General features: G+C 40.5%; 1 protein-coding gene and 1 long non-coding RNA gene across 8 annotated transcripts in view; one reads left to right on the top strand and one right to left on the bottom strand.

Annotated features, from left to right (window-relative positions):
- The first annotated feature begins 323 nt into the window (after positions 1-323).
- Positions 324-23,118, top strand: LOC147022432 (uncharacterized). Of its 3 annotated transcripts, none has more exons than XM_085893309.1 (5): positions 324-457; positions 13,531-13,691; positions 16,601-18,954; positions 19,359-19,413; positions 19,874-23,118. In XM_085893309.1, the coding sequence occupies exons 2-3, from the start codon at positions 13,564-13,566 to the stop codon at positions 18,510-18,512; spliced, it is 2,040 nt and encodes a 679-aa protein (XP_085749435.1). In that variant the 5' UTR covers positions 324-457; positions 13,531-13,563; the 3' UTR covers positions 18,513-18,954; positions 19,359-19,413; positions 19,874-23,118. The 3 variants fall into 3 exon arrangements, with proteins under 3 accessions (XP_085749435.1, XP_085749436.1, XP_085749434.1); XM_085893310.1 differs by having other exon boundaries at positions 457-491; XM_085893308.1 differs by lacking the exon at positions 324-457 and adding an exon at positions 11,614-11,811.
- The window catches only part of LOC147022430 (uncharacterized), a 61,512-nt gene continuing 45,893 nt past the window's right edge, over positions 11,795-27,413 (bottom strand). For 3 of the 5 annotated variants that reach the window (XR_015061249.1, XR_015061246.1, XR_015061247.1), the window contains one exon: positions 23,362-23,435. This is a non-coding gene — a long non-coding RNA (uncharacterized LOC147022430). Of the gene's footprint in view, positions 12,056-13,536; positions 13,689-23,361; positions 23,436-27,413 lie in introns of those variants that run through there. The other 2 variants (XR_015061250.1, XR_015061248.1) reach the window with 2 other exon arrangements.

The raw sequence follows: 27,413 nt of genomic DNA, 5'->3' as shown, positions 1-27,413 counted from the left end.
TGGATCCGAGAAGAATTCCTTCAGTTCCTCCACGTTTCCACCAATTAAAACGACGCATCGCCTTTCCTCCTTGGTCATTACCTTCTGTCAGAGGTTATCGCCTCCTCTCCACTACTTTGACCAATCAAAGCTCGCTCCGATCCAGAGCTTGTCAGAATGCAGCGCGAGGTGCATCGCAGAACGTGATTGGTCCAATGGTATCACGTGCCGCCGAGGATTGGCGAATCAGAATTAAGTAAATCACGAACATGATTGGTCCGGTCCTGTTTGCTGGAATCCTCGTGCATAACACCGCCCACACAACACACGTGATGTCCTTTGACCAATCAGGAGCAGTGCAGTTACAGTATCGTTTCCTTCAGCTCAATTGGTCTTGTCCTGCTCGTGATGTTTTCGGGGTTTTTTTTCGTTGTTGAATCTGTGGTGATTATTTTTTCGATCTTGTTGAATCTGTGAGGTGATTATTTTTTCGATCTTGTTGAATCTGTGAGGTGATTATTTTATCGTGATTGTTATAAGTAAATTTCAACGACGAATGCATGACAAAACACTTGTTTATGGATAATACCAGAAGCGAACGTAGAATTCTTCTTCCATTCGCTTCTTAAATATATCAAATTAAACAGTCTTTTTGCTATGAAAACGTAAATATTACCTCAACATTACCTTCACAACAACAACTACACCGCCTAGAACAGGATCTCATCTAAAAAAATTAATATGACCTCAACATTACCTTCACAACAACAACTACACCGCCAAGAACAGGATCTCATCTAAAAAAAATTAATATTACCTCAACATAACCTTCACAACAACAACTACACCGCCATGAACAGGATCTCATCTAAAAAAAAATTCCTCAACATTACCTTAACAACGACATCGCCGAGAACACGATCTCATCTGCAAAAATAAATATTACCTCAACATTACCTTCACAACAACAACTACACCGCCTAGAACAGGATCTCATCGAAAAAAATTAATAATACCTCAACATAACCTTCACAACAACAACAACCACACCACCAAGAACAGGATCTCATCGAAAAAAAATTCCTCAACATTACCTTAACAACAACTACATCGCCGAGAACACGATCTCATCTGCAAAAATAAATATTACCTCAACATTACCTTCACAACGACAACTACACCGCCAAGAACAGGATCTCATGTAAAAAAAATTAATATTACGTCAACATAACCTTCACAACAACAACACCGCCGAGAACAGGATCTCATCTGAAAAAAAAAAATCCTCAACATTACCTTCACAACGACAACTTCACCGCCGAGAACAGGATCTCATCTGCAAAAATAAATATTACCTCAACATTACCTTCACAACGACAACTTCACCGCCGAGAACAGGATCTCATCTGCAAAAATAAATATTACCTCAACATTACCTTCACAACAACAACTACACTGCCGAGAACAGGATCTCATCTAAAAAAATTAATAATACCTCAATATAACCTTAACAACAACAACTACACCGCCAAGAACAGGATCTCATCTAAAAAAAATTCCTCAACAATACCTTAACAACTTCATCGCCGAGAACACGATCTCATCTGCAAAAATAAATATTACCTCAACATGACCTTCACAACAACAACTACACCGCCAAGAACAGGATCTCATCTAAAAAAATTAATATTACGTCAACATAACCTTCACAACAACACCGCCGAGAACAGGATCTCATCTGAAAAAAAAAAAAATTCTCAACATAACCTTCACAACGACAACTTCACCGCCGAGAACAGGATCTCATCTGCAAAAATAAATATTACCTCAACATTACCTTCACAACAACAACTACACCGCCTAGTACAGGATCTCATCTAAAAAATTAATATTACCTCAACATTACCTTCACAACAACAACAACTACACCGCCAAGAACAGGATCTCATGTAAAAAAAATTAATATTACGTCAACATAACCTTCACAACAACAACACCGCCGAGAACAGGATCTCATCTGAAAAAAAAAAATCCTCAACATTACCTTCACAACGACAACTTCACCGCCGAGAACAGGATCTCATCTAAAAAAAAAAAATTCTCAACATAACCTTCACAACGACAACTTCACCGCCAAGAACAGGATCTCATCTGCAAAAATAAATATTACCTCAACATTACCTTCACAACGACAACTTCACCGCCGAGAACAGGATCTCATCTGCAAAAATAAATATTACCTCAACATTACCTTCACAACAACAACTACACTGCCGAGAACAGGATCTCATCTAAAAAATTAATAATACCTCAATATAACCTTAACAACAACAACTACACCGCCAAGAACAGGATCTCATCTAAAAAAAAAAATTCCTCAACAATACCTTAACAACTTCATCGCCGAGAACACGATCTCATCTGCAAAAATAAATATTACCTCAACATGACCTTCACAACAACAACTACACCGCCAAGAACAGGATCTCATCTAAAAAAATTAATATTACGTCAACATAACCTTCACAACAACACCGCCGAGAACAGAATCTCATCTGAAAAAAAAAAAAATTCTCAACATAACCTTCACAACGACAACTTCACCGCCGAGAACAGGATCTCATCTGCAAAAATAAATATTACCTCAACATTACCTTCACAACAACAACTACACCGCCGAGAACAGGATCTCATCTAAAAAAATTAATATTACCTCAACATTACCTTCACAACAACGACAACTTCACCGCCGAGAACAGGATCTCATCTAAAAAAAAAAAATTCTCAACATAACCTTCACAACGACAACTTCACCGCCGAGAACAGGATCTCATCTGCAAAAATAAATATTACCTCAACATTACCTTCACAACGACAACTTCACCGCCGAGAACAGGATCTCATCTGCAAAAATAAATATTACCTCAACATTACCTTCACAACAACAACTACACTGCCGAGAACAGGATGTCATCTAAAAAATTAATAATACCTCAATATAACCTTAACAACAACAACTACACCGCCAAGAACAGGATCTCATCTAAAAAAAAAAATTCCTCAACAATACCTTAACAACTTCATCGCCGAGAACACGATCTCATCTGCAAAAATAAATATTACCTCAACATGACCTTCACAACAACAACTACACCGCCAAGAACAGGATCTCATCTAAAAAAATTAATATTACGTCAACATAACCTTCACAACAACACCGCTGAGAACAGGATCTCATCTGAAAAAAAAAAAAATTCTCAACATAACCTTCACAACGACAACTTCACCGCCGAGAACAGGATCTCATCTGCAAAAATAAATATTACCTCAACATTACCTTCACAACAACAACTACACCGCCTAGAACAGGATCTCATCTAAAAAAATTAATATTACCTCAACATTACCTTCACAACAACAACAACTACACCGCCAAGAACAGGATCTCATGTAAAAAAAATTAATATTACGTCAACATAACCTTCACAACAACAACACCGCCGAGAACAGGATCTCATCTGAAAAAAAAAAATCCTCAACATTACCTTCACAACGACAACTTCACCGCCGAGAACAGGATCTCATCTAAAAAAAAAAAATTCTCAACATAACCTTCACAACGACAACTTCACCGCCAAGAACAGGATCTCATCTGCAAAAATAAATATTACCTCAACATTACCTTCACAACGACAACTTCACCGCCGAGAACAGGATCTCATCTGCAAAAATAAATATTACCTCAACATTACCTTCACAACAACAACTACACTGCCGAGAACAGGATCTCATCTAAAAAAATTAATAATACCTCAATATAACCTTAACAACAACAACTACACCGCCAAGAACAGGATCTCATCTAAAAAAAAAAATTCCTCAACAATACCTTAACAACTTCATCGCCGAGAACACGATCTCATCTGCAAAAATAAATATTACCTCAACATGACCTTCACAACAACAACTACACCGCCAAGAACAGGATCTCATCTAAAAAAATTAATATTACGTCAACATAACCTTCACAACAACACCGCCGAGAACAGGATCTCATCTGAAAAAAAAAAAAATTCTCAACATAACCTTCACAACGACAACTTCACCGCCGAGAACAGGATCTCATCTGCAAAAATAAATATTACCTCAACATTACCTTCACAACAACAACTACACCGCCGAGAACAGGATCTCATCTAAAAAAATTAATATTACCTCAACATTACCTTCACAACAACAACAACTACACCGCCAAGAACAGGATCTCATCGAAAAAAAAAATTCCTCAACATTACCTTCACAACAACATCGCCGAGAACACGATCTGATCTGCAAAAATAAATATTACCTCAACATAACCTTCACAACAACAACTACACCGCCAAGAACAGGATCTCATCTAAAAAAAAAATTCCTCAACATTACCTTCACAACAACATCGCCGAGAACACGATCTGATCTGAAAAAATAAATATTACCTCAACATAACCTTCACAACAACAACTACACCGCCAAGAACAGGATCTCATCTAAAAAAAATTAATATTACCTCAACATAACCTTCACAACAACAACTACACCGCCATGAACAGGATCTCATCTAAAAAAAAATTCCTCAACATTACCTTAACAACGACATCGCCGAGAACACGATCTCATCTGCAAAAATAAATATTACCTCAACATTACCTTCACAACAACAACTACACCGCCTAGAACAGGATCTCATCGAAAAAAATTAATAATACCTCAACATAACCTTCACAACAACAACAACTACACCACCAAGAACAGGATCTCATCGAAAAAAAAAAATTCCTCAACATTACCTTAACAACAACTACATCGCCGAGAACACGATCTCATCTGCAAAAATAAATATTACCTCAACATTACCTTCACAACGACAACTACACCGCCAAGAACAGGATCTCATGTAAAAAAAATTAATATTACGTCAACATAACCTTCACAACAACAACACCGCCGAGAACAGGATCTCATCTGAAAAAAAAAAATCCTCAACATTACCTTCACAACGACAACTTCACCGCCGAGAACAGGATCTCATCTGCAAAAATAAATATTACCTCAACATTACCTTCACAACGACAACTTCACCGCCGAGAACAGGATCTCATCTGCAAAAATAAATATTACCTCAACATTACCTTCACAACAACAACTACACTGCCGAGAACAGGATCTCATCTAAAAAAATTAATAATACCTCAATATAACCTTAACAACAACAACTACACCGCCAAGAACAGGATCTCATCTAAAAAAAAAAATTCCTCAACAATACCTTAACAACTTCATCGCCGAGAACACGATCTCATCTGCAAAAATAAATATTACCTCAACATGACCTTCACAACAACAACTACACCGCCAAGAACAGGATCTCATCTAAAAAAATTAATATTACGTCAACATAACCTTCACAACAACACCGCCGAGAACAGGATCTCATCTGAAAAAAAAAAAATTCTCAACATAACCTTCACAACGACAACTTCACCGCCGAGAACAGGATCTCATCTGCAAAAATAAATATTACCTCAACATTACCTTCACAACAACAACTACACCGCCTAGAACAGGATCTCATCTAAAAAAATTAATATTACCTCAACATTACCTTCACAACAACAACAACTACACCGCCAAGAACAGGATCTCATGTAAAAAAAATTAATATTACGTCAACATAACCTTCACAACAACAACACCGCCGAGAACAGGATCTCATCTGAAAAAAAAAAATCCTCAACATTACCTTCACAACGACAACTTCACCGCCGAGAACAGGATCTCATCTAAAAAAAAAAAATTCTCAACATAACCTTCACAACGACAACTTCACCGCCAAGAACAGGATCTCATCTGCAAAAATAAATATTACCTCAACATTACCTTCACAACGACAACTTCACCGCCGAGAACAGGATCTCATCTGCAAAAATAAATATTACCTCAACATTACCTTCACAACAACAACTACACTGCCGAGAACAGGATCTCATCTAAAAAAATTAATAATACCTCAATATAACCTTAACAACAACAACTACACCGCCAAGAACAGGATCTCATCTAAAAAAAAAAATTCCTCAACAATACCTTAACAACTTCATCGCCGAGAACACGATCTCATCTGCAAAAATAAATATTACCTCAACATGACCTTCACAACAACAACTACACCGCCAAGAACAGGATCTCATCTAAAAAAATTAATATTACGTCAACATAACCTTCACAACAACACCGCCGAGAACAGGATCTCATCTGAAAAAAAAATTCTCAACATAACCTTCACAACGACAACTTCACCGCCGAGAACAGGATCTCATCTGCAAAAATAAATATTACCTCAACATTACCTTCACAACAACAACTACACCGCCGAGAACAGGATCTCATCTAAAAAAATTAATATTACCTCAACATTACCTTCACAACAACGACAACTTCACCGCCGAGAACAGGATCTCATCTAAAAAAAAAAAATTCTCAACATAACCTTCACAACGACAACTTCACCGCCGAGAACAGGATCTCATCTGCAAAAATAAATATTACCTCAACATTACCTTCACAACGACAACTTCACCGCCGAGAACAGGATCTCATCTGCAAAAATAAATATTACCTCAACATTACCTTCACAACAACAACTACACTGCCGAGAACAGGATCTCATCTAAAAAAATTAATAATACCTCAATATAACCTTAACAACAACAACTACACCGCCAAGAACAGGATCTCATCTAAAAAAAAAAATTCCTCAACAATACCTTAACAACTTCATCGCCGAGAACACGATCTCATCTGCAAAAATAAATATTACCTCAACATGACCTTCACAACAACAACTACACCGCCAAGAACAGGATCTCATCTAAAAAAATTAATATTACGTCAACATAACCTTCACAACAACACCGCCGAGAACAGGATCTCATCTGAAAAAAAAAAAAAAATTCTCAACATAACCTTCACAACGACAACTTCACCGCCGAGAACAGGATCTCATCTGCAAAAATAAATATTACCTCAACATTACCTTCACAACAACAACTACACCGCCTAGAACAGGATCTCATCTAAAAAATTAATATTACCTCAACATTACCTTCACAACAACAACAACTACACCGCCAAGAACAGGATCTCATGTAAAAAAAATTAATATTACGTCAACATAACCTTCACAACAACAACACCGCCGAGAACAGGATCTCATCTGAAAAAAAAATCCTCAACATTACCTTCACAACGACAACTTCACCGCCGAGAACAGGATCTCATCTAAAAAAAAAAAATTCTCAACATAACCTTCACAACGACAACTTCACCGCCAAGAACAGGATCTCATCTGCAAAAATAAATATTACCTCAACATTACCTTCACAACGACAACTTCACCGCCGAGAACAGGATCTCATCTGCAAAAATAAATATTACCTCAACATTACCTTCACAACAACAACTACACTGCCGAGAACAGGATCTCATCTAAAAAAATTAATAATACCTCAATATAACCTTAACAACAACAACTACACCGCCAAGAACAGGATCTCATCTAAAAAAAATTCCTCAACAATACCTTAACAACTTCATCGCCGAGAACACGATCTCATCTGCAAAAATAAATATTACCTCAACATGACCTTCACAACAACAACTACACCGCCAAGAACAGGATCTCATCTAAAAAAATTAATATTACGTCAACATAACCTTCACAACAACACCGCCGAGAACAGGATCTCATCTGAAAAAAAAATTCTCAACATAACCTTCACAACGACAACTTCAGCGCGGAGAACAGGATCTCATCTGCAAAAATAAATATTACCTCAACATTACCTTCACAACAACAACTACACCGCCGAGAACAGGATCTCATCTAAAAAAATTAATATTACCTCAACATTACCTTCACAACAACAACAACTACACCGCCAAGAACAGGATCTCATCGAAAAAAAAAATTCCTCAACATTACCTTCACAACAACATCGCCGAGAACACGATCTGATCTGCAAAAATAAATATTACCTCAACATAACCTTCACAACAACAACTACACCGCCAAGAACAGGATCTCATCTAAAAAAAAAATTCCTCAACATTACCTTCACAACAACATCGCCGAGAACACGATCTGATCTGAAAAAATAAATATTACCTCAACATAACCTTCACAACAACAACTACACCGCCAAGAACAGGATCTCATCTAAAAAATTAATACGAGAAGCGAACGTAGTATTCTACTTCCATTCGCTTCTGACTTTACCTATAACTTGTTCACAACTGTAACGCAATTTCCGGTTACTTTGGCCTGGATTCGGGATCAGCGATCAAATAATGTAAATGAGGATTAAAAATTATATTTTGATGATGTGGGAGATATCTTTATTAAAATCAGTGGAGGAAATATACACCATGTCTGATATTATTTGGGTCTTTCATGTCTCCGACGATGCCTTTATCTCCCAGCATGCATCATTCCCCATGACAAAAACCGGAAACAACAAAAAAAAAAACGGAAGCAAAAAAAAAAAACGGAAGCAAAAGGGTCAAACGGATTTGTTTGATCTCATTGAAACTTGCCAGGAATATTGCCGGGGACCCGCGGATGTGCCTTTTCGAGGTTAACACCAGGTTCCCCCAGCTCGTGTGTAATTAATAAACAGGATTAAAACAGGTAACACCAGGTTCCCCCAGCTCGTGTGTAATTAATAAACAGGATTAAAACAGGTAACACCAGGAACCCCAGCTCGTGTATAATTAATAAACAAAATTAAAACAGGTAACACCAGGTACCCCAGCTCGTGTATCTATCTCTAATTCCAGGTGTGTGTGTGTGTGTGTGTGTGTGTGTGTGTGTGTGTGTGTGTGTGTGTGTGTGTGTGTGTGTGTGTGTGTGTGTGTGTGTGTGTGTGTGTGTGTGTGTGTGTGTGTGTGTGTGTGTGTGTGTGTGTGTGTGTGTGTGTGTGTGTGTGTGTGTGTGTGACGACCGTTTCTCGACAACTGCTGGTCCGATCTAATTTAAACTTGCCAGGTATATTGCTGGGGACCCGAGGATGTGCCTTTTCAAGGTTTGATATTAATCAGACAAGTGCGTCCCAAGTTATGGCCATTTATTTACCAACCAATGATAGACACGTTGTTGCGTGGGCGTGGCCGATGGGAAAGGGAAGCTCAGCCGTGTTCGCCATTACGGGTTACAACGTACGGACTTCCAGATCCATTACGGGTGACAACGTACGGACTTCCGTATAATGATGACTTTGTGTATTCTAATAATTTCTCCATTTCTTATGCGCATTTATAGATAAACACAATGCCCCAAGTTATGATCGTTTTCATATTAGCCGGTGTATAAATTTCGGTAACATCAGAGTGCTGGTATGCTCCGAACCAGGAAGTAAATTTTTTTTCTCTCTTCTCTTTTTGTTTTTCCTTGCCACGAAATTGCGAAAAGGTAAATACGTTGGTGCCAATTGAATAATTGGGAATTAAAACTAAATTGCAAAGAATCGTAACTGCGAATAATATTCGAACTTCCAGGCCACGCACGTTCAAGCACTCGAGAGCGAAGAAACAGCCTGCGTGGTTGTTTGTTGCTCGCGGTTTGAATATTTATTTGTTAATTTTTTTTTTTAATGGGCATGTACTCGTAATTAATAAACAGGATTAAAACAGGTAACACCAGGTACCCCAGCTCGTGTTTAATGAATAAACAGGATTAAAACAGGGAACACCAGGTACCCCAGCTCGTGTATCTATCTATAATTCCAGCAATCTGTGTGTGTGTGTGTGTGTGTGTGTGTCTGTTTTTCTGTCTGTTTGTCTGTATGTCTGCGACCGCAGTTTCTCGAGGACCGCCTGTCAGATCTCATTGAAACTTGCTGGTAATATTGCCGGGGACCCGCGGATGTGCCTTTTCGAGGTTTGATATCGATCGGACAAGCGGTTCCCAAGTTACGGCCATTTTATTGCTTTTTCAGTATTGAAAAGGTGTATATATGGCAGCTGAAGGTGTCGTTCCACCTTCTCACCTGATCATGCCAATTTTTTCCCAAATTATTAATAACCAGAGGACCACCGGTCCGATCGGATTGAAACTTGCCAGGAATATTTCCGGGGCCCCGCAGATGTGCCTTTTCAAGGTTTGATATCGATCGGACGGGCAGTTCCCAAGTTACGGCCACTTATCTGTCAACCAGTGACAGGAAACGGTGCTATGACATCACGAATGACGTCACAATTAATGTTTATTTATTTATTTATTGTATATTTTTTATTATTTTGATTTTTTTTGCACGATTGACGGTCCGATCTGATTGAAACTTGCCAGGAATATTGCTGGGCACCCGCGGATGTGCTTTTTCGAGGTTTCATATTAATCGGATAAGCGGTTCCCAAGTTACGGCCATTTATCTGTCGACCAATATCTGCGAGAGAGGAGGACGGGAGGGGGGGATGAGACTGGGGGCGAGAGAGAGGGGCGAGAGAAGAGGGGGCAGAGAGGAAGGGTGAGACGAGGAGAGAGGGGGAGAGAGAGAAGGGGATGAGACTGGGGGCGAGAGAGAGGAGCGAGAGAAGAGGGGGCAGAGAGGAAGGGTGAGACGAGGAGAGAGGGGAGAGAGAGAAGGGGATGAGACTGGGGCGAGAGAGAGGGGCGAGAGAAGAGGGGGCAAAGAGGAAGGGCGAGACGAGGGGGCAAGAGAGGGGAGAGAGAGAAGGGGAGAGTAGGGGGAGAGAGAGGGGAGAGAGAGAGGGGGCGAGAGAGGGCTGCACATACTGGCACTCACCTACGGGCCTGCACTAGTAATTAATAAACAGGATTAAAACAGGTAACACCAGGTACCCCAGGTCGTATTTAATTTATAAACAAGATTAAAAAAGGTAACACCAGTTAGCCCAGCTCGTATTTAATTAATAAGCAGGATTAAAACATGTAACACCAGGTACCCCATCTCGTATTTAATTAATAAACGGTATAAGGTTTCCAAGACGTATTGATTGACTCCATAGTATTTTTAAACGGATCATTTTGTGAGTATTTCACGGAGCCGCCATTTTCCCCGTGCTCTCCCTTCCGATGGAGAACAACACTCCCCACCAAACTCCGTTATACTAATTTACAAATGTTCGATTTCACAAGGAACAAACATGGGTGGAAACATCACTTTCGTCCACCTTCAGTAGTGGATGTGTTGAGAATACGAGGTGGTTAGGTGTGAATCTATAAGAGGTTATCTATTTATTACGTATGCACGTACAAACACGAAATGAATGTTCATTCACACTAATACCAAAGAGATATAAATAAATAAGGAGGTGTACCATTACTCACTCTGTAAGCTCCTTTATAACAAGGGTTATCATGAATAACATTAATTAAATAAACACACGTCTGTTGTGCAAGGTTTCTCATGAGAATCCCAACTGATAAAAATGAACGAGTTAAATCCTGTTCTCATTTGGGTGAAAGATTTGAAAGAGAAAGGACTCGTGTTGTTCATCAACCTTGGGTCACGTGGTTTTCACTGGAAGAGGTTGTTTGGAACAAAAATATGTAGTTATATCTCTGTTGAGATATGAATGCAGAGGAGGGAAGGGGGCGTGGCCACTGTCCATTGTGACATCACAATAAGACGTGCCACAATGGAGAACTCTTTAGACAGAGCGGTATCATTAAATCTTCAGTTCGTGGAGAGCCGTGCACCAACCATGTTGTTTCCCATCGCGCTGTTCGTGCTCAACATCCTCGGAAGTGGAGTGTCCCGTCCATCACAGCAGGTAAGTGGGGATTGTGAGAAATAACAACGTGTTGTACTTGGGGAAGGTAAACAACACGATCGGAGTCACTTTCTTTGGAGCTTGGTAAATCAGGACCGGAGGGAGGATTTAAAATGGGGGGAGTTGGTTGGTCTTGGAGTGAGGGGTGTGTTGTTTTTACAAGTTTGACCAATCAGAGCATGATGGGCCGTCCCATCGAGTTCCGATCAAAGTTTGGATTTAATTTCAATTCACCAAGTGATTCCTGACAGGAAACACAACATGTCAGAAAAGGGAATACACAGATTTACATCCTTGTCGTCGACTTCACTTTTTATCATATCACAAGTACATTCATCATCTTGAAACATCTATCATACAATGTTGTTTTCATAATTTGTTGATTGAAATTCTCCCATAACAAGGCTGAAAGCAACTCAAGGTTTTTGGGTTGTATACAGTGCGTACTGTAATCAGTAATCACACCGACTCCAATCAGGTGATCACCAAAAAATTGGCGATATTGGCCGTGTGTGTGTGTGTGTGTGTGTGTGTGTGTGTGTGTGTGTGTGTGTGTGTGTGTGTGTGTGTGTGTGTGTGTGTGTGTGTGTGTGTGTGTGTGTGTGTGTGTGTGTGTGTGTGTGTGTGTGTGTGTGTGTGTGTGTGTGTGTGTGTGTTGTTCAAAAGCAAAACATTCTCACGTCTGACTCCCCAACCTCAACACCCCTCTCTGTCACTCTTTCTTTGTCCCATCCACACTCCTCCCCCTCCTCATACAGTGCAGCACCCTCCTTCCATATCCCTCTCCATTGTTTCCTCTCTCTCTCTCTCTGGATGTTGGTTGTGTCCGGACAGTGGTTATCTCTGGACGTGTCTGGACAGTGGTTACCTCTGAGCGGTGTTTGTATCCAGACTTGCCAGTGTTGTATTTATCTCCGGACATGGCTGGGTGGCGAGTGTCTCCAGACAGCTTGGATCCGGACACGACCGGGCATTGCTTTTCTCTGGATGCGTCTGGGCAGTGTTTGTCTCTGGATTTCTCTGAGCGCTGTTTGTCTCCAAGCGGTGTTTGTCTCCAAGCGGTGTTGTCTCCAAGCAGTGTTTGTCTCCAAGCGGTGTTTGTCTCCAAGCGGTGTTTGTCTCCGGACGGTGTTTCCCTCTGGACATGTCCGAGTGGTGTTGGTCTCCAAGCAGTATTTCTCGTATTATCAGTAGAAAATGGAAAATCATTTTGATGAGACTATGAATCGGAATTAATGCTCCACCACACGTGTGCCTTCCATTCCTCTCACCTCACGGTGCCGTCACTTCCCCCACCCCTCCTCTCTCTCCTTTCCCCCTTGCTCCCACACCCCTCCTTGCTCTCCCCCTCCACCCTCCCTCTGCCCCCCTATTTTTGTCCCAACTTATCATATTCCCATCAGTGAAGTGACAGGTAGTGTTTGATAGTCTAAAATACATACATCCAGCAAGTGGATTATCAAACACTCGTCCCAGAATGCTTTCCCTCCATGCCCTTCGAATCTCCTCTCTCATCATCACTCGGTTATTACATAAACGAGTAAACTCTCGACCATTCCATGAGCCATCGTGTTTGTATTTAAAACATTTCAAGATAATGTTGTTCTTATTTTGTCATGAACTTTTAGATTTCGTAAAATATTTGTAAAAACATTGTTTAGTTAATTTTAAATGAAAAATAAACATTCCTCCTTCCCCTGCCCTTGTCTATTTCCACAGGTTTACCAGAATGATGCTGTTGAGGATGGAGGGATGTCTGTGGTTCGCGACGTCGCGTTCATCGTGATTTCCTTCCTTTTATTTTATGTTGTAATCACATTTGATCCGTCATGTTGGTTCAACAACAAGGGGAGCCCCAAAAGAAAGCTCTGCATTCACTGGTAAAGAACACAAGTGACTTATTCATCAATATCTATCATACCTTCATCCACGAGAGAACAAGATCGCTCAGATATTTGGAGAGAGTTTATTGTGTACGATGATATGTTGGATTAAAAAGGACGAGAATTTTTTTTTCTTACAAATGGAATGTGTTGTTTTAATTGTTGGAAGGGATGATAAGGTGTCCAAAATCCATTGGTAACATTTTTTCATCCAATGTTATGGGGCCATTTTGAATTTCAAGATGGCCACCATGTTACACCAAATTTCCCAACAACTTGGGCTTTGAATGTCATATGAAGTCTATTTTGGTGGCAATACCCACATTTGTCATGCAAAGAAGTTAAAATTTTCTCAAAGTTCTGGATGGTGACCATCTTGGATTTCAAAATGGCTGCCATGAACAAACCCACTTTTGCTGCATTAATCAAGTTAAATTTGGTGTAAATACCTCATTAGTCATTTGCAAGTCCGGTGGAACTTTGGAAAGCCTTCACTTTGGGAAGCTGTTTGTAATTATAGTTGTGTATTCACTAACCTGTGTGTCAAAAAAAACCTGCAAAAGTTTCAGCAGTCTGTCTTATAATTCATGAAAAATCTGCACTTCTGCAATTCAGCAATGTCGATATACTGCCCCTCATCAACTTGGTCTTGCAGAACACTGAAGAACTCTTAGTCTGTGGCAATAAATGCAACATTCACTGAAGGCTGGATGATTCGTACCCTGTTTTCAAGAGTTTTCTCTTCATATCATGGACGCTGAATGTGCTTTTCCCAGTTTTTTGTGAAGCAGGACGTGCAGTGTTCAAAACGTCACGAGACAGAAATCTCCAGAAGACAGAAGTCTCCATAAGACGAGACAGTGAATCAACAGAAGACAGAAATCTCCAGAGGATGAGACAGTGAATCTCCAGAAGATGAGACGGTGAATCTCCAGAAGACAGAAATCTCCAGAAGACGAGACAGTGAATCTCCAGAAGACAGAAATCTCCAGAGGACGAGACAGTGAATCTCCAGAAGATGAGACGGTGAATCTCCAGAAGACAGAAATCTCCAGAAGACGAGGCAGTGAATATCCAGAACACAGAAATCTACAGAGGACGAGACAGTGAATCTCCAGAAGACAGAAATCTCCAGAGGATGAGACAGTGAATCTCCAGAAGACAGAAATCTCCAGAGGATGAGACAGTGAATCTCCAGAAGACAGAAATCTCCAGAGGATGAGACAGTGAATCTCCAGAAGACGAGACAGTGAATCTCCAGAAGACAGCATGTCGGCAAGCCGAACTTTCCAGGCATCATAATGACTGCTGTTTACAATTTCTTGGATTGTTTCCTCCCATGTTACCAGGAATTGTCCCTTCTGGAGTTTTTCACGCACAATGGGCTCTTCCTCATCTGTGATTCGTTGACAAAATACACATTTTGATTTGACAAACACTGAGCTGCTGAAACTAGTATACTTAATAGATTCTGAAGCACTGGGTCATCCTCTTTGTCAGTGAAGTTGTCTTGTGAAGGAACAGCAAGTTTGCTTCTTCTTTCATCTCGATCCAGGTGACTCAGTTTTATCCAGGTGACTCGGTTTTATCCAGGTGACTTGGTTTTTTAATGTCAATCTCTGTGTAAAGTGGCTTTCTTCGCTTTGAGCTTGTCTGCTCCAATTCAAAGCAGCCTTTGTCCAACTCACACAAATTCTGGATTGTCATAATCTGCCTGTTCTGTGCACACTTTGGAAAAGTTTCAAATGCTGATTCTTTGAAGGTTCTTTCTGTTTTAAGTATCAACAAGCTTTTCATCAGTATCTGTCTGGCAATACAAGCAGAGTTTAATTCTGTTGTTGGTTTGTTGAACGGGAGCTCTTTTGTGGATGCCATCATGTTTCCCATTACATAAAGTGAAACATGAGAAGTTGATGATGATTCAAGTGATAGAACAACGAGCTCTTTGTTTTTGTAAGAACAATCTATCTGAAATAATGAAGGACAACCAGACGTGGATAGATTCTACGTGATGATTTCCTTGATATTCAGATTGATTTTGTTATTGGATGTGTAAACAGAACATTTCCCAATTCACCAAATGCTTGTTCCTTGTTGCCTCCGTATTTTGTTAATTTTTAACACAGTTTCCTCATCGCTCTTGCTATTTACTGAGTGATACTTTCTTCTCACACAGCTCTTTCTTTCTCACACTTCTTCCTTTGATAACTTGATCCATGGTGAATATTCTAAAAAAGTCCATTTACCATTATCTTCATCGATGAAGTATAAGTGATGTAATTTAATTTCTTCAGACACAGCACGTGATGATATGAATGATGTTCCACGAATGTGACACAAGTTGAAACCTCTGACTGGATTTTATGTTCAAACAAAGTGGCAATGATGTTTTAAGGAAGACTCTTGAAGGTGACTCATTTGACATTTCTTGTCAATATAAACTAAAACTCCACCTACGAAGTGTTGATTTCCAAGGAATAGTTTGTTTGTGAACGTCAAAGTTGTGGGAAAAAATACTTCTGAAACGGCAGGTATTTTAAAAACCCAAGATACCCACCAAATGACTTCATGACAAAATGTTACCGATGGAATTCCAGCAAAGTAAGGCTTGATTTACAAAAAAGTCACAATTTCCTTCTTCAGCAAAAACAAATGCAAAAGTTCATAACATCCTCGACCATTACATGAGATTCTTCAAATAATCAAGCGTGATTCATCGTTCCACACCGCTCCTACGGACATTGTTTAAGTTACATCTGCATGCTCCATATTCCGTATCCTCCAGAATTGTAACACTCGTGGAACATGTTTGTTTATGCTTTACAAAACCATGTGTTCAATACTTTTCATGTGATGTAAAACTTCATTTAAGCTTGAACTGAGAATGTTTGTTTGTTTTGTTGCAGTTTACGATGTCGATGCAAAGTGAAACGGAAAAATGAATCGAAACTTAATCCACCGTTGGTCACGGAGGTTCGGGAAACTGAACCCCTTGAGATTCAGAAAGCAGAGGGAAAGGAAGTTCTGGAAATTACTGACAAAATGAAGTTCACAGCAAAACAGAACTTTGGTGATGATGAACAAGAGGAAGAATATCAAAAAGAGAAAGAAAAGGTTTTACGAGCAGAGGAAGAAAAGCTTCAGGAATATGAAGCTCGGTTGGTCGAAAATGAAAGAAATCTTGTACAAAGAGAGAAGTTTGTGCAGGAAATGGAACATGAGTTGATGGAAAAGGACGTGCAATGGAAACTGGAAAAAGAGTTATGGCAAAAGGAGGAAAAGGACCGGAAGAAAGGAGAGGAGGAACAGCAGAGGCAGAAAAATGAAAAAGAACAGAGAAAGATAAATGAACAGTGGAGGAAAAATGAGGAAGAACAGAGGAAAAATGAAGAAAAGCTCAGGATGAGAAAGAAAGAAGAATCTGCACGAACCAAAGACCAATTCCAAGTCCGAATGTGGATCAAACGCAAAAATAAAGAACTTAACCAGAAAATGCTGGTTGTGGAAAATAGAATGTTCGAGATTCAGAACTGGAAGAAACGTGTGCAGCAGCAGGAGCAACACCTGCAGACAAGTAAAGAAGAGGAGCTGGAGCGACAAGGTGCGTTTGAAGCATTAATGAATGGGAAAGATGAGGAGATATATCAACGGCAGATTCGTATGCACGAAAAAGGAGAGGAGCTCAACGATGGAGAGTGCAGGCTGCGTAAATTGGAGGAAGAGATTCGTGTTCGAGAGAGAGAACACCAGGAAGAACGAAAACAATGTGAAGTTAAATGGGAACTGAAAGAGTTTATGTTAACGGTGAGAGAGAAAGAGATGAGGGACAGAAAAAATAATGTGGAGGGAAGGGAGAAGGAGGTCTTGGAAAGAGAGACCGAAGTAAAAGATACAGGAAAGCTTCCTGAGAAAAACGAGGAAGAGATTCGTGTTCGAGAGAGAGAACACAAGGAAGAACGAATACAATGTGAAGTTAAATGGAAACTGAAAGAGTTCATGTTAACGGTGAGAGAGAAAGAGATGAGGGACAGAAAAAATAATGTGGAGGGAAGGGAGAAGGAGGTCTTGGAAAGAGAGACCGAAGTAAAAAATACAGGAAAGCTTGCTGAGATAAAGGAGGAAGAAATGCTTGGAACGAATGACGAGCTGCAGCAGCAACAGCAGAAAGAGGGCAATGTTGGTTTGCTGCCGCCGACTGAACCGAACCCTCACAGTGATGACGAGCAACAGCAGCAACAACTGTACAGTGATGTCCTCAAAAAACAACCGAAGCCTCAACGTGAAGTCAGGTTACGTCAGCAGAAGCAGCACGATGTTCATCGGCTGCCACCCAAACGGGAGCCACAACATCCTTCTCAATCTGAGTTTCTCAAGGACGAAGGAGCGGAAATTGAAAGGCGCAAAAACAACCTCATGTTCCGTGGAGTGAAGGAGGGAAAAGGTGAACATGATACGGAGGCTGTGGCAAAATTAATAAAAGCCATGAACCTGGACATCGAGCCTGAACGGACTTTCCGCATTGGACGCTATGTTGAGAACAGCTCCAGACCCATAAAAGTTGTTTTCAGATGCGAGTCTGACAGGAATCAGGTTCTTACGAATAATAAGAAGATCCGGAATTTGAATGATCCCTCTCTGTGGACAAGAAATATATTTATCACTCCAGACTACACTCAGCTCCAAAGAGAAAAACAAGAGTTGCTGCTGAGTGAACTTGACAAAAAGAGAGAAAGTGATCCAAATGGGCAATACACCATCAGAGGAGACAAAGTCATCCTCGTGAAGAAGCCCAAGGACAACCCTCATCTCCGTAGATGAGGACCATCCCGCCTCATCTCCAAAGATCACCACCGTCCCTCCTCATGTCCCATCTCACATGATACAGTCTCCTCATGCTCCACACTATAAAAGAAAGACAGTATATTCTATTGAAAACTATTTCCATCAACACACGGTCTCTTCCAAACAAGTGAATTTACCTGAGATCATATCGGAGCCATAACCGAAACCTTTTTTGGAAACTCCAGTCAAGGATCGGGAATTTCACTCCTGATGGACATTTTACATTTCATCAGAACACGAACCTCAACTTTTGGAGTGAAGACACCAAAGCTTCAGAAAACCATGGTGGGGTCTCATTGTTGATGAAAAGCAATTAATCGCCAACTTACGTTTCTCATTGACTGCATCCTCAACGGAAACCTCACCATGACGAATGGCCGCAACAGCAGAAGCAAATGCGATGCAAGACCTTCAACAGGTGAGCACTTTTCAATACCTTTTGACAGGTCAGGTGAACACATAGAGTGCAAACACAGCTCACCCCAAGATCAAAACATCAAGTTGAAATCAATTTTGGCACTTTGTCTTTCACAGACATTGCTGTTAACGCTTCCTTCGATGAAGAAGAATATCATTAATTGTGGAGATAATTGTAATTATAATTTTTGTGGGAAGGTATCTTATAGAAATGGTTATCCCCATGCAGAATATAGAAAAAGAACTTCACCTCCGTTCGATTGGATGAAATCACCCGATTCACCTTTTCAACGATTACCTGTTCCATCCATGCATTTACTTCTGTGGCCCTTTCTGAACAAGTTGTCAAACTGATGAAGATATCAATGTGTTTAATCTTTCATATTTGTGTTGTTTTTCACAAAGGCCCCTCAGAAGGTGCTCTGTCCAGCTCACCTGAAACCATCGTACCAGTTGGAACGTAAGTTGCCAAGATTCTTATCTTCCATTATAAACTATTCCAAACATGGTCTAAACTACCTGTTCTTCACCTGCGTCATGTCCCGTTTTGGCTGTGCCTCAACAGTGTTGAAGACAAACAAATATTTTGCTGAACTCGAATTCAGACAATCAGCAAACAAACCTTCCATTTGGTGGAAGTCAGGCATGACTGTTACTGTACACGTGTCAGTCATTGCGTAGACATGGACGATCATTAAATTAAAATTAATTGTTTGAATCATCCAGTGGGAGCTTGTGATGAAGACAATAAAGATGTGAAATTGAATGCAAAAGAAGGAAGAAAAATTCAACTGAGATGCAGAAACCAATTGATAGGATATAATATTTCCAGGATTGCGATGGAAGACTTAATAATGATGGAGATGATGAGGACAATGGTATTGAGGGATTTTGTCATCCTTTTGTTGATGTGGGTGCAGAGGAAGAAGTTTCAGGAATGGCCACTGGAGAAGAAGATGTGATGCTTTGCAGTAGATCCATCATCACTCTGTCGTACAAGCACTCCAGGAAAGTAAGATGAAACATCAGTCTCTTACAGACGGCTGATCCGAGATTTTAAAAAGATAAACATCAGTCTCCAGAAGTACAGGTAATTAAACCTTCCATAGACCTTAATCACTTGCACCCTTTTCGTGTCCATGTGTCCATGCAACTCTACCTCCACGGAGGTTGCTTGGTTTCAAACCAAAACTTGAAAGGTAAGGACACATACAGATCTGTTTATTGGATAAGATAGAAGACATATATTTATTTTATTTTACTTTAGGGTTTTAAAAAAATTATTTATTTTATTTTTAAGAAAATAAGAAGTTTATTCCTTCAGATAAGGGTAACATCTGGTAGGTTTATGATAAAAGTGTGGATGTACGTTGCGTAGATGGTCAAGTTGTGTAAAATAGCGGAGGCCTTACGTATTGAAAGGATCACCGAGTCTGGCAGGGCGGGAGACGTGGGATTGTTACAAAGAGTGACCGAGTCGAGAGGGCGGGAAATGCAGGATTATCGCCAAGTCCTTACTTGGGAGGTTAGGTGAGGAAGGGGCCGCGGAGGGCTGGTAGAAAGCAGAAGTGGCCAAAGGGTTTAATCGCTACAAAGGACACTGAGAAGTGGTAAGAACGATATAGAGCAAGGGAAAGCGCCAGCAGGTGCAAAGAATGACTCAAGAGAAGAAAACGCTGACGAGTGTTTAAAGAGATCGAAAAGGAAACGCTGACAACAGTTATGGGGAATCAACAACAAAATATAGGAGACCAGGATGCGCTCCTGGCAGGTCAAATTCCGAGTATATGAACAAAACATACGGGTCGAGAACTTCAAAAGATGTGAAGTTGTGGACAGAGAACAGAAAAAGCAAAGATTTCACCCCGAATAGAATTGAAAATCTAAGAAGAGAAAGATTGAAAGAGAAAAAAATTAAAAAACAACTCGAAAACCAGTCGATTCGAGAGCTGAAAAAGAGCCTTGAGAGGAGCAAGTGAAAAGCACAAGAAAAAGAGGAAGTTTGAAAGACGACAATCTACTTTTTGAAAAGTACATAAAATATTGTCGGCGATAGCTTTCCTCCCAACAGCGTTAGAAGCGAGAGCAGGAACAAGAGTGATTTACAAGCCATAAAAATGCAAATGAAAGATTATGATGACAATCCAGAAGGATTCATTGAACAAATATTGTTTTGTAACAAAGGAAACCACGAGGATGTGGTGGGATTGATGACAGCGGTGTTGCCAGTCAGGATATGGCGGAAACCCAAGGAATTAGTCACGTGGCCGGATGTCGCACCGGAAGGACAAAACGAAAGAGGTTATAATGCTAGAGTGCAACAATGACACTCATTTAAGAACAGAAATAATCCCACCTGAGATTAATTGAGGAAAGATACAAGGCTGTAAAAAAACAACAAAAAGAAAAACCGGAGGAGTTCAGGGGGTGGTGTGTATATGCAAATTCGGTTGTAAGAACAATTGATCTTCAGATTCAGCATAAACGGGTGAGGTCAACATTCAGGATTCAGTGGAGAGTGTGCAAACGTCGTTGGAATAATAAGATCTTATTTAAAAAGAATATATAGTTATAGATTTCGAGAAAAGGAAAAGAATGAATCTTAAATGAAATGTAAACAACAGCAGTTCACGTACAGTGAGGCGGGGTAGGAGTACACCCTGCTGTGAGTGTGCTTGTTTCCTGGGCCGTGTGTTTGAGATTTAGCAGATGGAAGAACAGGTGGGGACCTGCTTGTGAAAATCTGGTTGTGGGATTAAAAACTAAAACAATTGTTCGATTGTTGTTGTTGTCATTGACAAAGTGCTCTGTCATTGACAATGATAAAACCGACAATTCTTTGAGCATAAACAATAGATCGGTTGTATTCGCACAATTGGTTGTATCACTGTATTATGATCTGAGTTTTTGCAGTCGATTGTAGCAGGAATTTGTGATTGACCGGTGTGCAAATAATTGCTTGCTTGCCTGGTGAGGCATGATTCGGGATGTTTGGTGCCTTGCGTGTGAAGCACCAGGACAGAGGTTTGCAGATGAAGGATATTGAAACTTATTGAAGTCGAAGCCAATGTATTCATATCAAATTTCGAGAGAAACGAGTACCTCGTGTGATGGAGAAAAGATTTAAAATTGACGGTAAAAACTATTCAGATTTGGTGGAAGGTGCTGCATGGAGGATTATGCAGGTGCAGGTCACTCATTGTGTGGGCGGATGCTGGCAGATGAGGATGCCAGGCGAAAGCCATTACAAACCGGTGACTGCACTGGAGTTTATACCTCTGCAAAGATTACAGAAGGTGGTTTGCCATTGCATTTCTGATTCCAGCTGTTTGTATTACTCCATGAACCATGGGTCAAGGTATCTGATCACCATGGTTACCATGGCATGTTTGAATGAGTTAATGTGAATGAGTGATGATTTAAATCGTTCACGATGGTGAAAAACCATTTTCTCTGTGTTACGGCTGTGGATCTGAGGGTAATGCCTGTGCCTATGGACATCATACATCCGCAACTCAGCCGGGCACAACGGCTACACGGATGTTAGAGGATCGCCTGGTATTGGGGAGCACTTTTGAAGAGCAGAATTGGCATTCGAATGGTTATGCCGAGATTGTTGTGTAGTTCAAGAAGTTGCTCATCATTGCCCAACAAATATGCAAATATAATATATAAATGGACATCAATACTCATGCTGTTATATTCGCAAACTGACGATGCATCAAAGTACATTCCGCCTCTCGAATGGACCTTGATTGAATGCCCAGTCTGATAGCATTGGTTTATGAATATTGATGAGTTTGTTTGAAAGGAACTTTTAAAAATGGTATCTCAAATTGCACTATTTGAACTTGTGCGAGTTCCTTCGGGTTTATGGAGGTGATTGTTCAAGTCACTTCTATTGATCAACATTCATTGTTCATTATAACAATGGGCCCATGTGAGAGATGGCTGAGCAGAATTTGGCAGAAATACAAGCAAATTTCCCGTTATCGAACATTGGGTATGGCATCACGATGGAAATATGGCAGAATGGAATGAACCCCTGCACTGTATTGGATTCTATGATGTTTGAATGAGGGAATGTGAATTATGCAAATGAATTACAGAATGTGAAATTCAAAATTGCAACAACTGATATTTGGATTGGATTTGAGGTAGAATTTACACAACAGTGCTATTTGATGGACCAATCCATGAATATAACATCGCATGCTTCATTAACTGTTGCAAAAGGATACAGAGCAAAGGAAATTGGGCCAATAATTATATAAGTGGGGGGTTTGTCAAGTCAGTATTTGCTTCAGGAATGAGGCAGAAATTTGTATCACCTGAAAGAGAATGGAGGGTACAAAGGGATGATACCACATAGTACTGACTGAAGGGTCGACCTTGGTCGATGGCGTACCTGAGGTATAGCAGGTATGGCACATGCTCTGGGCGCTACTTGAAGGAGTGTCGCCACCGAGCAGGACTGCATCTCTGTCAAGAATGGAATATTGAAGTTGAAAGACATCAGAGATGAAAGAAACGAATAGCTGATGAGAACTCGAGAGACGCTGGGTTAACAACCAATGAGGAAACGAAAAGAGTCATGAAGGGAACACTCAACCGTCTTCACAGAGAAATGGACGGAATGTTCGCTCGTGAAGTGTCTATAAAACATTTGGACATATACATGATGGACAAGACAAATATTAACTTTTGTGCTGCATTAACAAAGGTTGTCAAAGAGTTTGACTCCCAGGTCAGACAAGCACGAGCAGACCAGCTGCAGAGGAACACCACAGCATCCAGCCTGGCGACGGATCGCTGTATGAACATCAAGGTGTTCAGACGGAGGAATGCATTGAAGACACGTTGGACTGGACCACATCAGGTATTATTGGTCACCACCACAGTTATCAAGTACAAAGATAAGATTCACACATCTCATTGCAAAAAGCATACAGGAAGTTGTAAAGAGAAGAAAGGAAATCTGCAAGTGGGAAGAACGTTACCGGAGGTTTATGACACATGTGGCAGTGCTCTTGATTAGCGCGTGCATAATTGGGATAATATGGAAGATAACAGACAGTGAGGGTATTATGAGAATGTCATGGAGAACAGAATGTTTGGTTGGTTGAGAGAAGGGGAAACGATGAATGGGTTGTGACAGAGAACGCAAAGAAGAAGGAGGAAAACATAGGGACCAATTGCATGAGATAGCCACGTATGGGAAAAACACCTGTATGACCCTTCGATGTAATTATGCACCCCATGTCGCACGGGATTCAGGGGACGTAGACACTGTATGCCTGAAATGAGGCATCGTGTTATATGAAGGGATAACTGAACATCCATTGAACATCTTGTTTGCAATATCTTTACAACATGCTGAAAATATGAACAAAAGCAAGTGTTGGGTTTGCTCACAGCTTCCCCACTTCGCCAAACATGGACTGCCCCTCTCAGCAGTCCCATTTCCAGGGGAAGATACATGTCAGTACCTGGATTGTAGACAAGCTAATCCAGTCCGAACGAGAAAAGGAGGGACAAAAGGGGATGTAAGTGCGCAAGTAGGAGAGATAACAAGTAACTGGAAAAAGGAGGGATACAAATGTACTGACGATTGGCACTGGAACTAACCTTGGAATTGGGTGAGACGTAACTTCCTCTATACAAGGGAAAAAGATGATCACGCTCCCCGATACAAATTTTGCGTCAATATCTCAGGGGGAAGAAAAATATATTTGACTCGAAACATATTTGACCCAAAGTAACCATTGAGGGACAAATTACTGGCACAAGGATAGATATAAGGATGCGAATGAATAATCTTGTAGAACCCCAGGCTTTATTGAAGGTACATGTCCATGACGTGGTACAACACGTAAGGAAGGTAGCTGCAGAGAAACATGGATATTTTAAGGAAGGAGGGTTTGTATCTTGGATAATGGAAGTGTTTGGTGGAGGAGGAACATGGATACTCCACATGTTGATCATTACTATTGTTGTCATCATATCATGATTAAAGTAATGATTGGTGTGTGTGTGTGTGTGTGTGTGAAAATTTACCACAGTCACAATGGTGGTGGCACATCAAGTTTCCCTGGACCAATCATCTCTGAAGATCCAGAAGATCCAGAAAATGAAGAACTTAGTATAAAATTAAGTCGAGACACCGTGACGGTGGAATCTTTTGGAAAATATGAAAGTACAGACACTTGTGCCTTTGTGAATGACAAAAACCCAGTTGAAAGAATTCACCAATGATTGCTAAAGAGCCAAAAGCAGATGGTTGATTATAATAAAGAGATGTGGAATGATAGAAATACCTTTAAAACTTCAGGGGAAAATGAATTCAAGCGGTTTTTTCAAATAAAATTTGATTCGTATGAATGGAAAAGGCGATTGCCTCTTGGATGAATATGTTCAGTATGCACAGGGTTCTTTCCTTCCAAAATCGCCTGGACGCCCCAACTCTGTGGAGGGGAGGTGGTGGCACCGCGTTGTGTTGCATCCACTTGCCAGGTTGTTAACTCACCACAGAGCGCAAGTCTGGGTGACGCGGTGGAAACGAGCCTGCCGCTAACCAAACGACAAATGTTGATTTTTATCTTGCCAAAACAAAGTTTTTGCAAGATATGTTAGTCAGCTTTTATGTTTTTTTTATTTTTCTTTTTTTTGTTTGTCTGCAATCATGTAAAAAAATTCTGCAGAGCACAGTTATAATTGGAAATTTTTGTAACTTCGCATATCAGAGGCCAATAGAGGTCCCTTTCAGCGCATAAGATTTTGAAGGTCAAGGTCAAAGGTCAAGGTCACTTTGTCGCAAATCAGGGGAGTCGACGAAACCCTTATTTTTTGAGTAATTTTGATTGGATAGTTTTCAAACTTCATGGGAATATAGTTCATGGTCTGGCGCTCAGCTGATTAATTTTTGGTGGCGATTGGCCTTGTTGACCTTCATGGTTTGCTCCTCAGGTCAAATTTTCAAGTTTAAGGAACCATATCGTGTAGTACCTCAAATTGAACACCTCGATGAGTGCTTTCTCGATATGTCAAGCTTGAGACATTATGACGTCATTTGGTGACGTTATGAGGCAAACGCATATTTTTCATGGTTACTCTGCAGAACGATTCTCATCGGAATCTCTCGTAGGCAAATATTCCTCAAGGAGTCGCTTCTGGTGGATAGCAGCTCTGTTCACCTCAGTGTGACGTTAAAGAAGTCACACGTGGTCACCTTTTGGCAAGATACGGGTCACCCTGCAGGTGACATTGGTTTATTAGTTGGTTTGTCGTTCCAGAACAAACCGTTAGGATTGCTCTGTTATAACAAAAGGGGGAAACTTTGGGAGCTGGAGTATTAAACGTAATACAATAATCATGTAAGAATCAAAATTTACTTCGTTGTTTGCTTAAATGATTCAATCAACTGAGTTTAGAAATAATTTACTGGTTGAGCAAATAGACATGAAAACTGATAAAACTAAAATATACATGCTGAGTGAGCTTGGTATACATGCTGAGTGAGCTTGAAAGAAAAACACACACATAATCTTTCCTTGAGTGCAAATAACCTCTTGTAAAGTCATATCTGATAATAAACTCTTGACCTGTGATCATGCAGTCAGCAGAATGAAACAATGACTCTCTCTTACTCCCCCCACACCCCCACACCCCTCCCCTTGTATCAGAAAACAAACTCCAACCATTGTATGCCATTGTAGGAGGAATCTTTGAACAAAGCAAAACCATTGTATGTGACATTTGACAGACTAATACCATTGTATGTGCTTTATTTGAAGTCAACACAGTTCCATCTGATGTCTTGGTAAAAACAGTATATAAACGCTCAGAAACCTTGTATTCAGCTTGCAACTATGTAGCAGGTTGGGGTCTTCCTTCCGTGCACGGAAGTGTCTTCTATCTTCCGGAATAAACGGCTGGTCCATGACCTCACTTGATTTCTTTCCTTGAGGGAGTTGACCTCGGCCCCGACAGAGGTAATAAAATCGAAGCTCACAGAAGTGCAAGGATGAAATGAGCAAAGAACGGCATCCAAGTTTTTTCCTATAGTATCCAAGGCCATCTCCACTCATGGCTCGCAGACTTCCTCTCCTGTCGCAGTGAATGTGTGGCCCTCAATGGAGTTCTTTCATTCCCTCTCCCTCTCCAGGCTGGAGTTCCTCAACGCAGCGTTCTGGGCCCTCTTCTTTTTATGGTTTTCATCAATGATTTCTCTGAATCTCGGGAAAATCCTCTTTATCTCTTTGCTGATGACTCCTCCCTCTGCCATACCATCTGTCATCCCTCAGACTGGCAAGCAGCAGCTTCTTCACTCACTGCAGTTCTGGGTAAAATCACAAACTGCTCCAACACATGGAACATGTCTTTCAATTCGGACAAATCTCACACTCTCACTGTGTCTCTCCGAAAGGACCATTTGAAAAAACCCCACCCACATTCTCAATA

The sequence above is a fragment of the Eptatretus burgeri genome, chromosome 8, assembly GCF_056783735.1.
Source record: "Eptatretus burgeri isolate ZD-2024b chromosome 8, Ebu_testis_v1, whole genome shotgun sequence".
Classification (NCBI taxonomy): domain Eukaryota; kingdom Metazoa; phylum Chordata; class Myxini; order Myxiniformes; family Myxinidae; genus Eptatretus; species Eptatretus burgeri.
This window is presented reverse-complemented; position numbering and strand designations above follow the sequence as displayed.

Coding starts and splice junctions, on each gene's coding strand:
- LOC147022432 (XM_085893308.1), top strand. CDS start 11,614: ATGCAGAGGAGGGAAGGGGGCGTGGCCACTGTCCATTGTGACATCACA. Junction 11,812..13,530: donor TGTCCCGTCCATCACAGCAG/GTAAGTGGGGAT, acceptor CTATTTCCACAG/GTTTACCAGAATGATGCTGT. Junction 13,692..16,600: donor AGAAAGCTCTGCATTCACTG/GTAAAGAACACA, acceptor GTTTTGTTGCAG/TTTACGATGTCGATGCAAAG.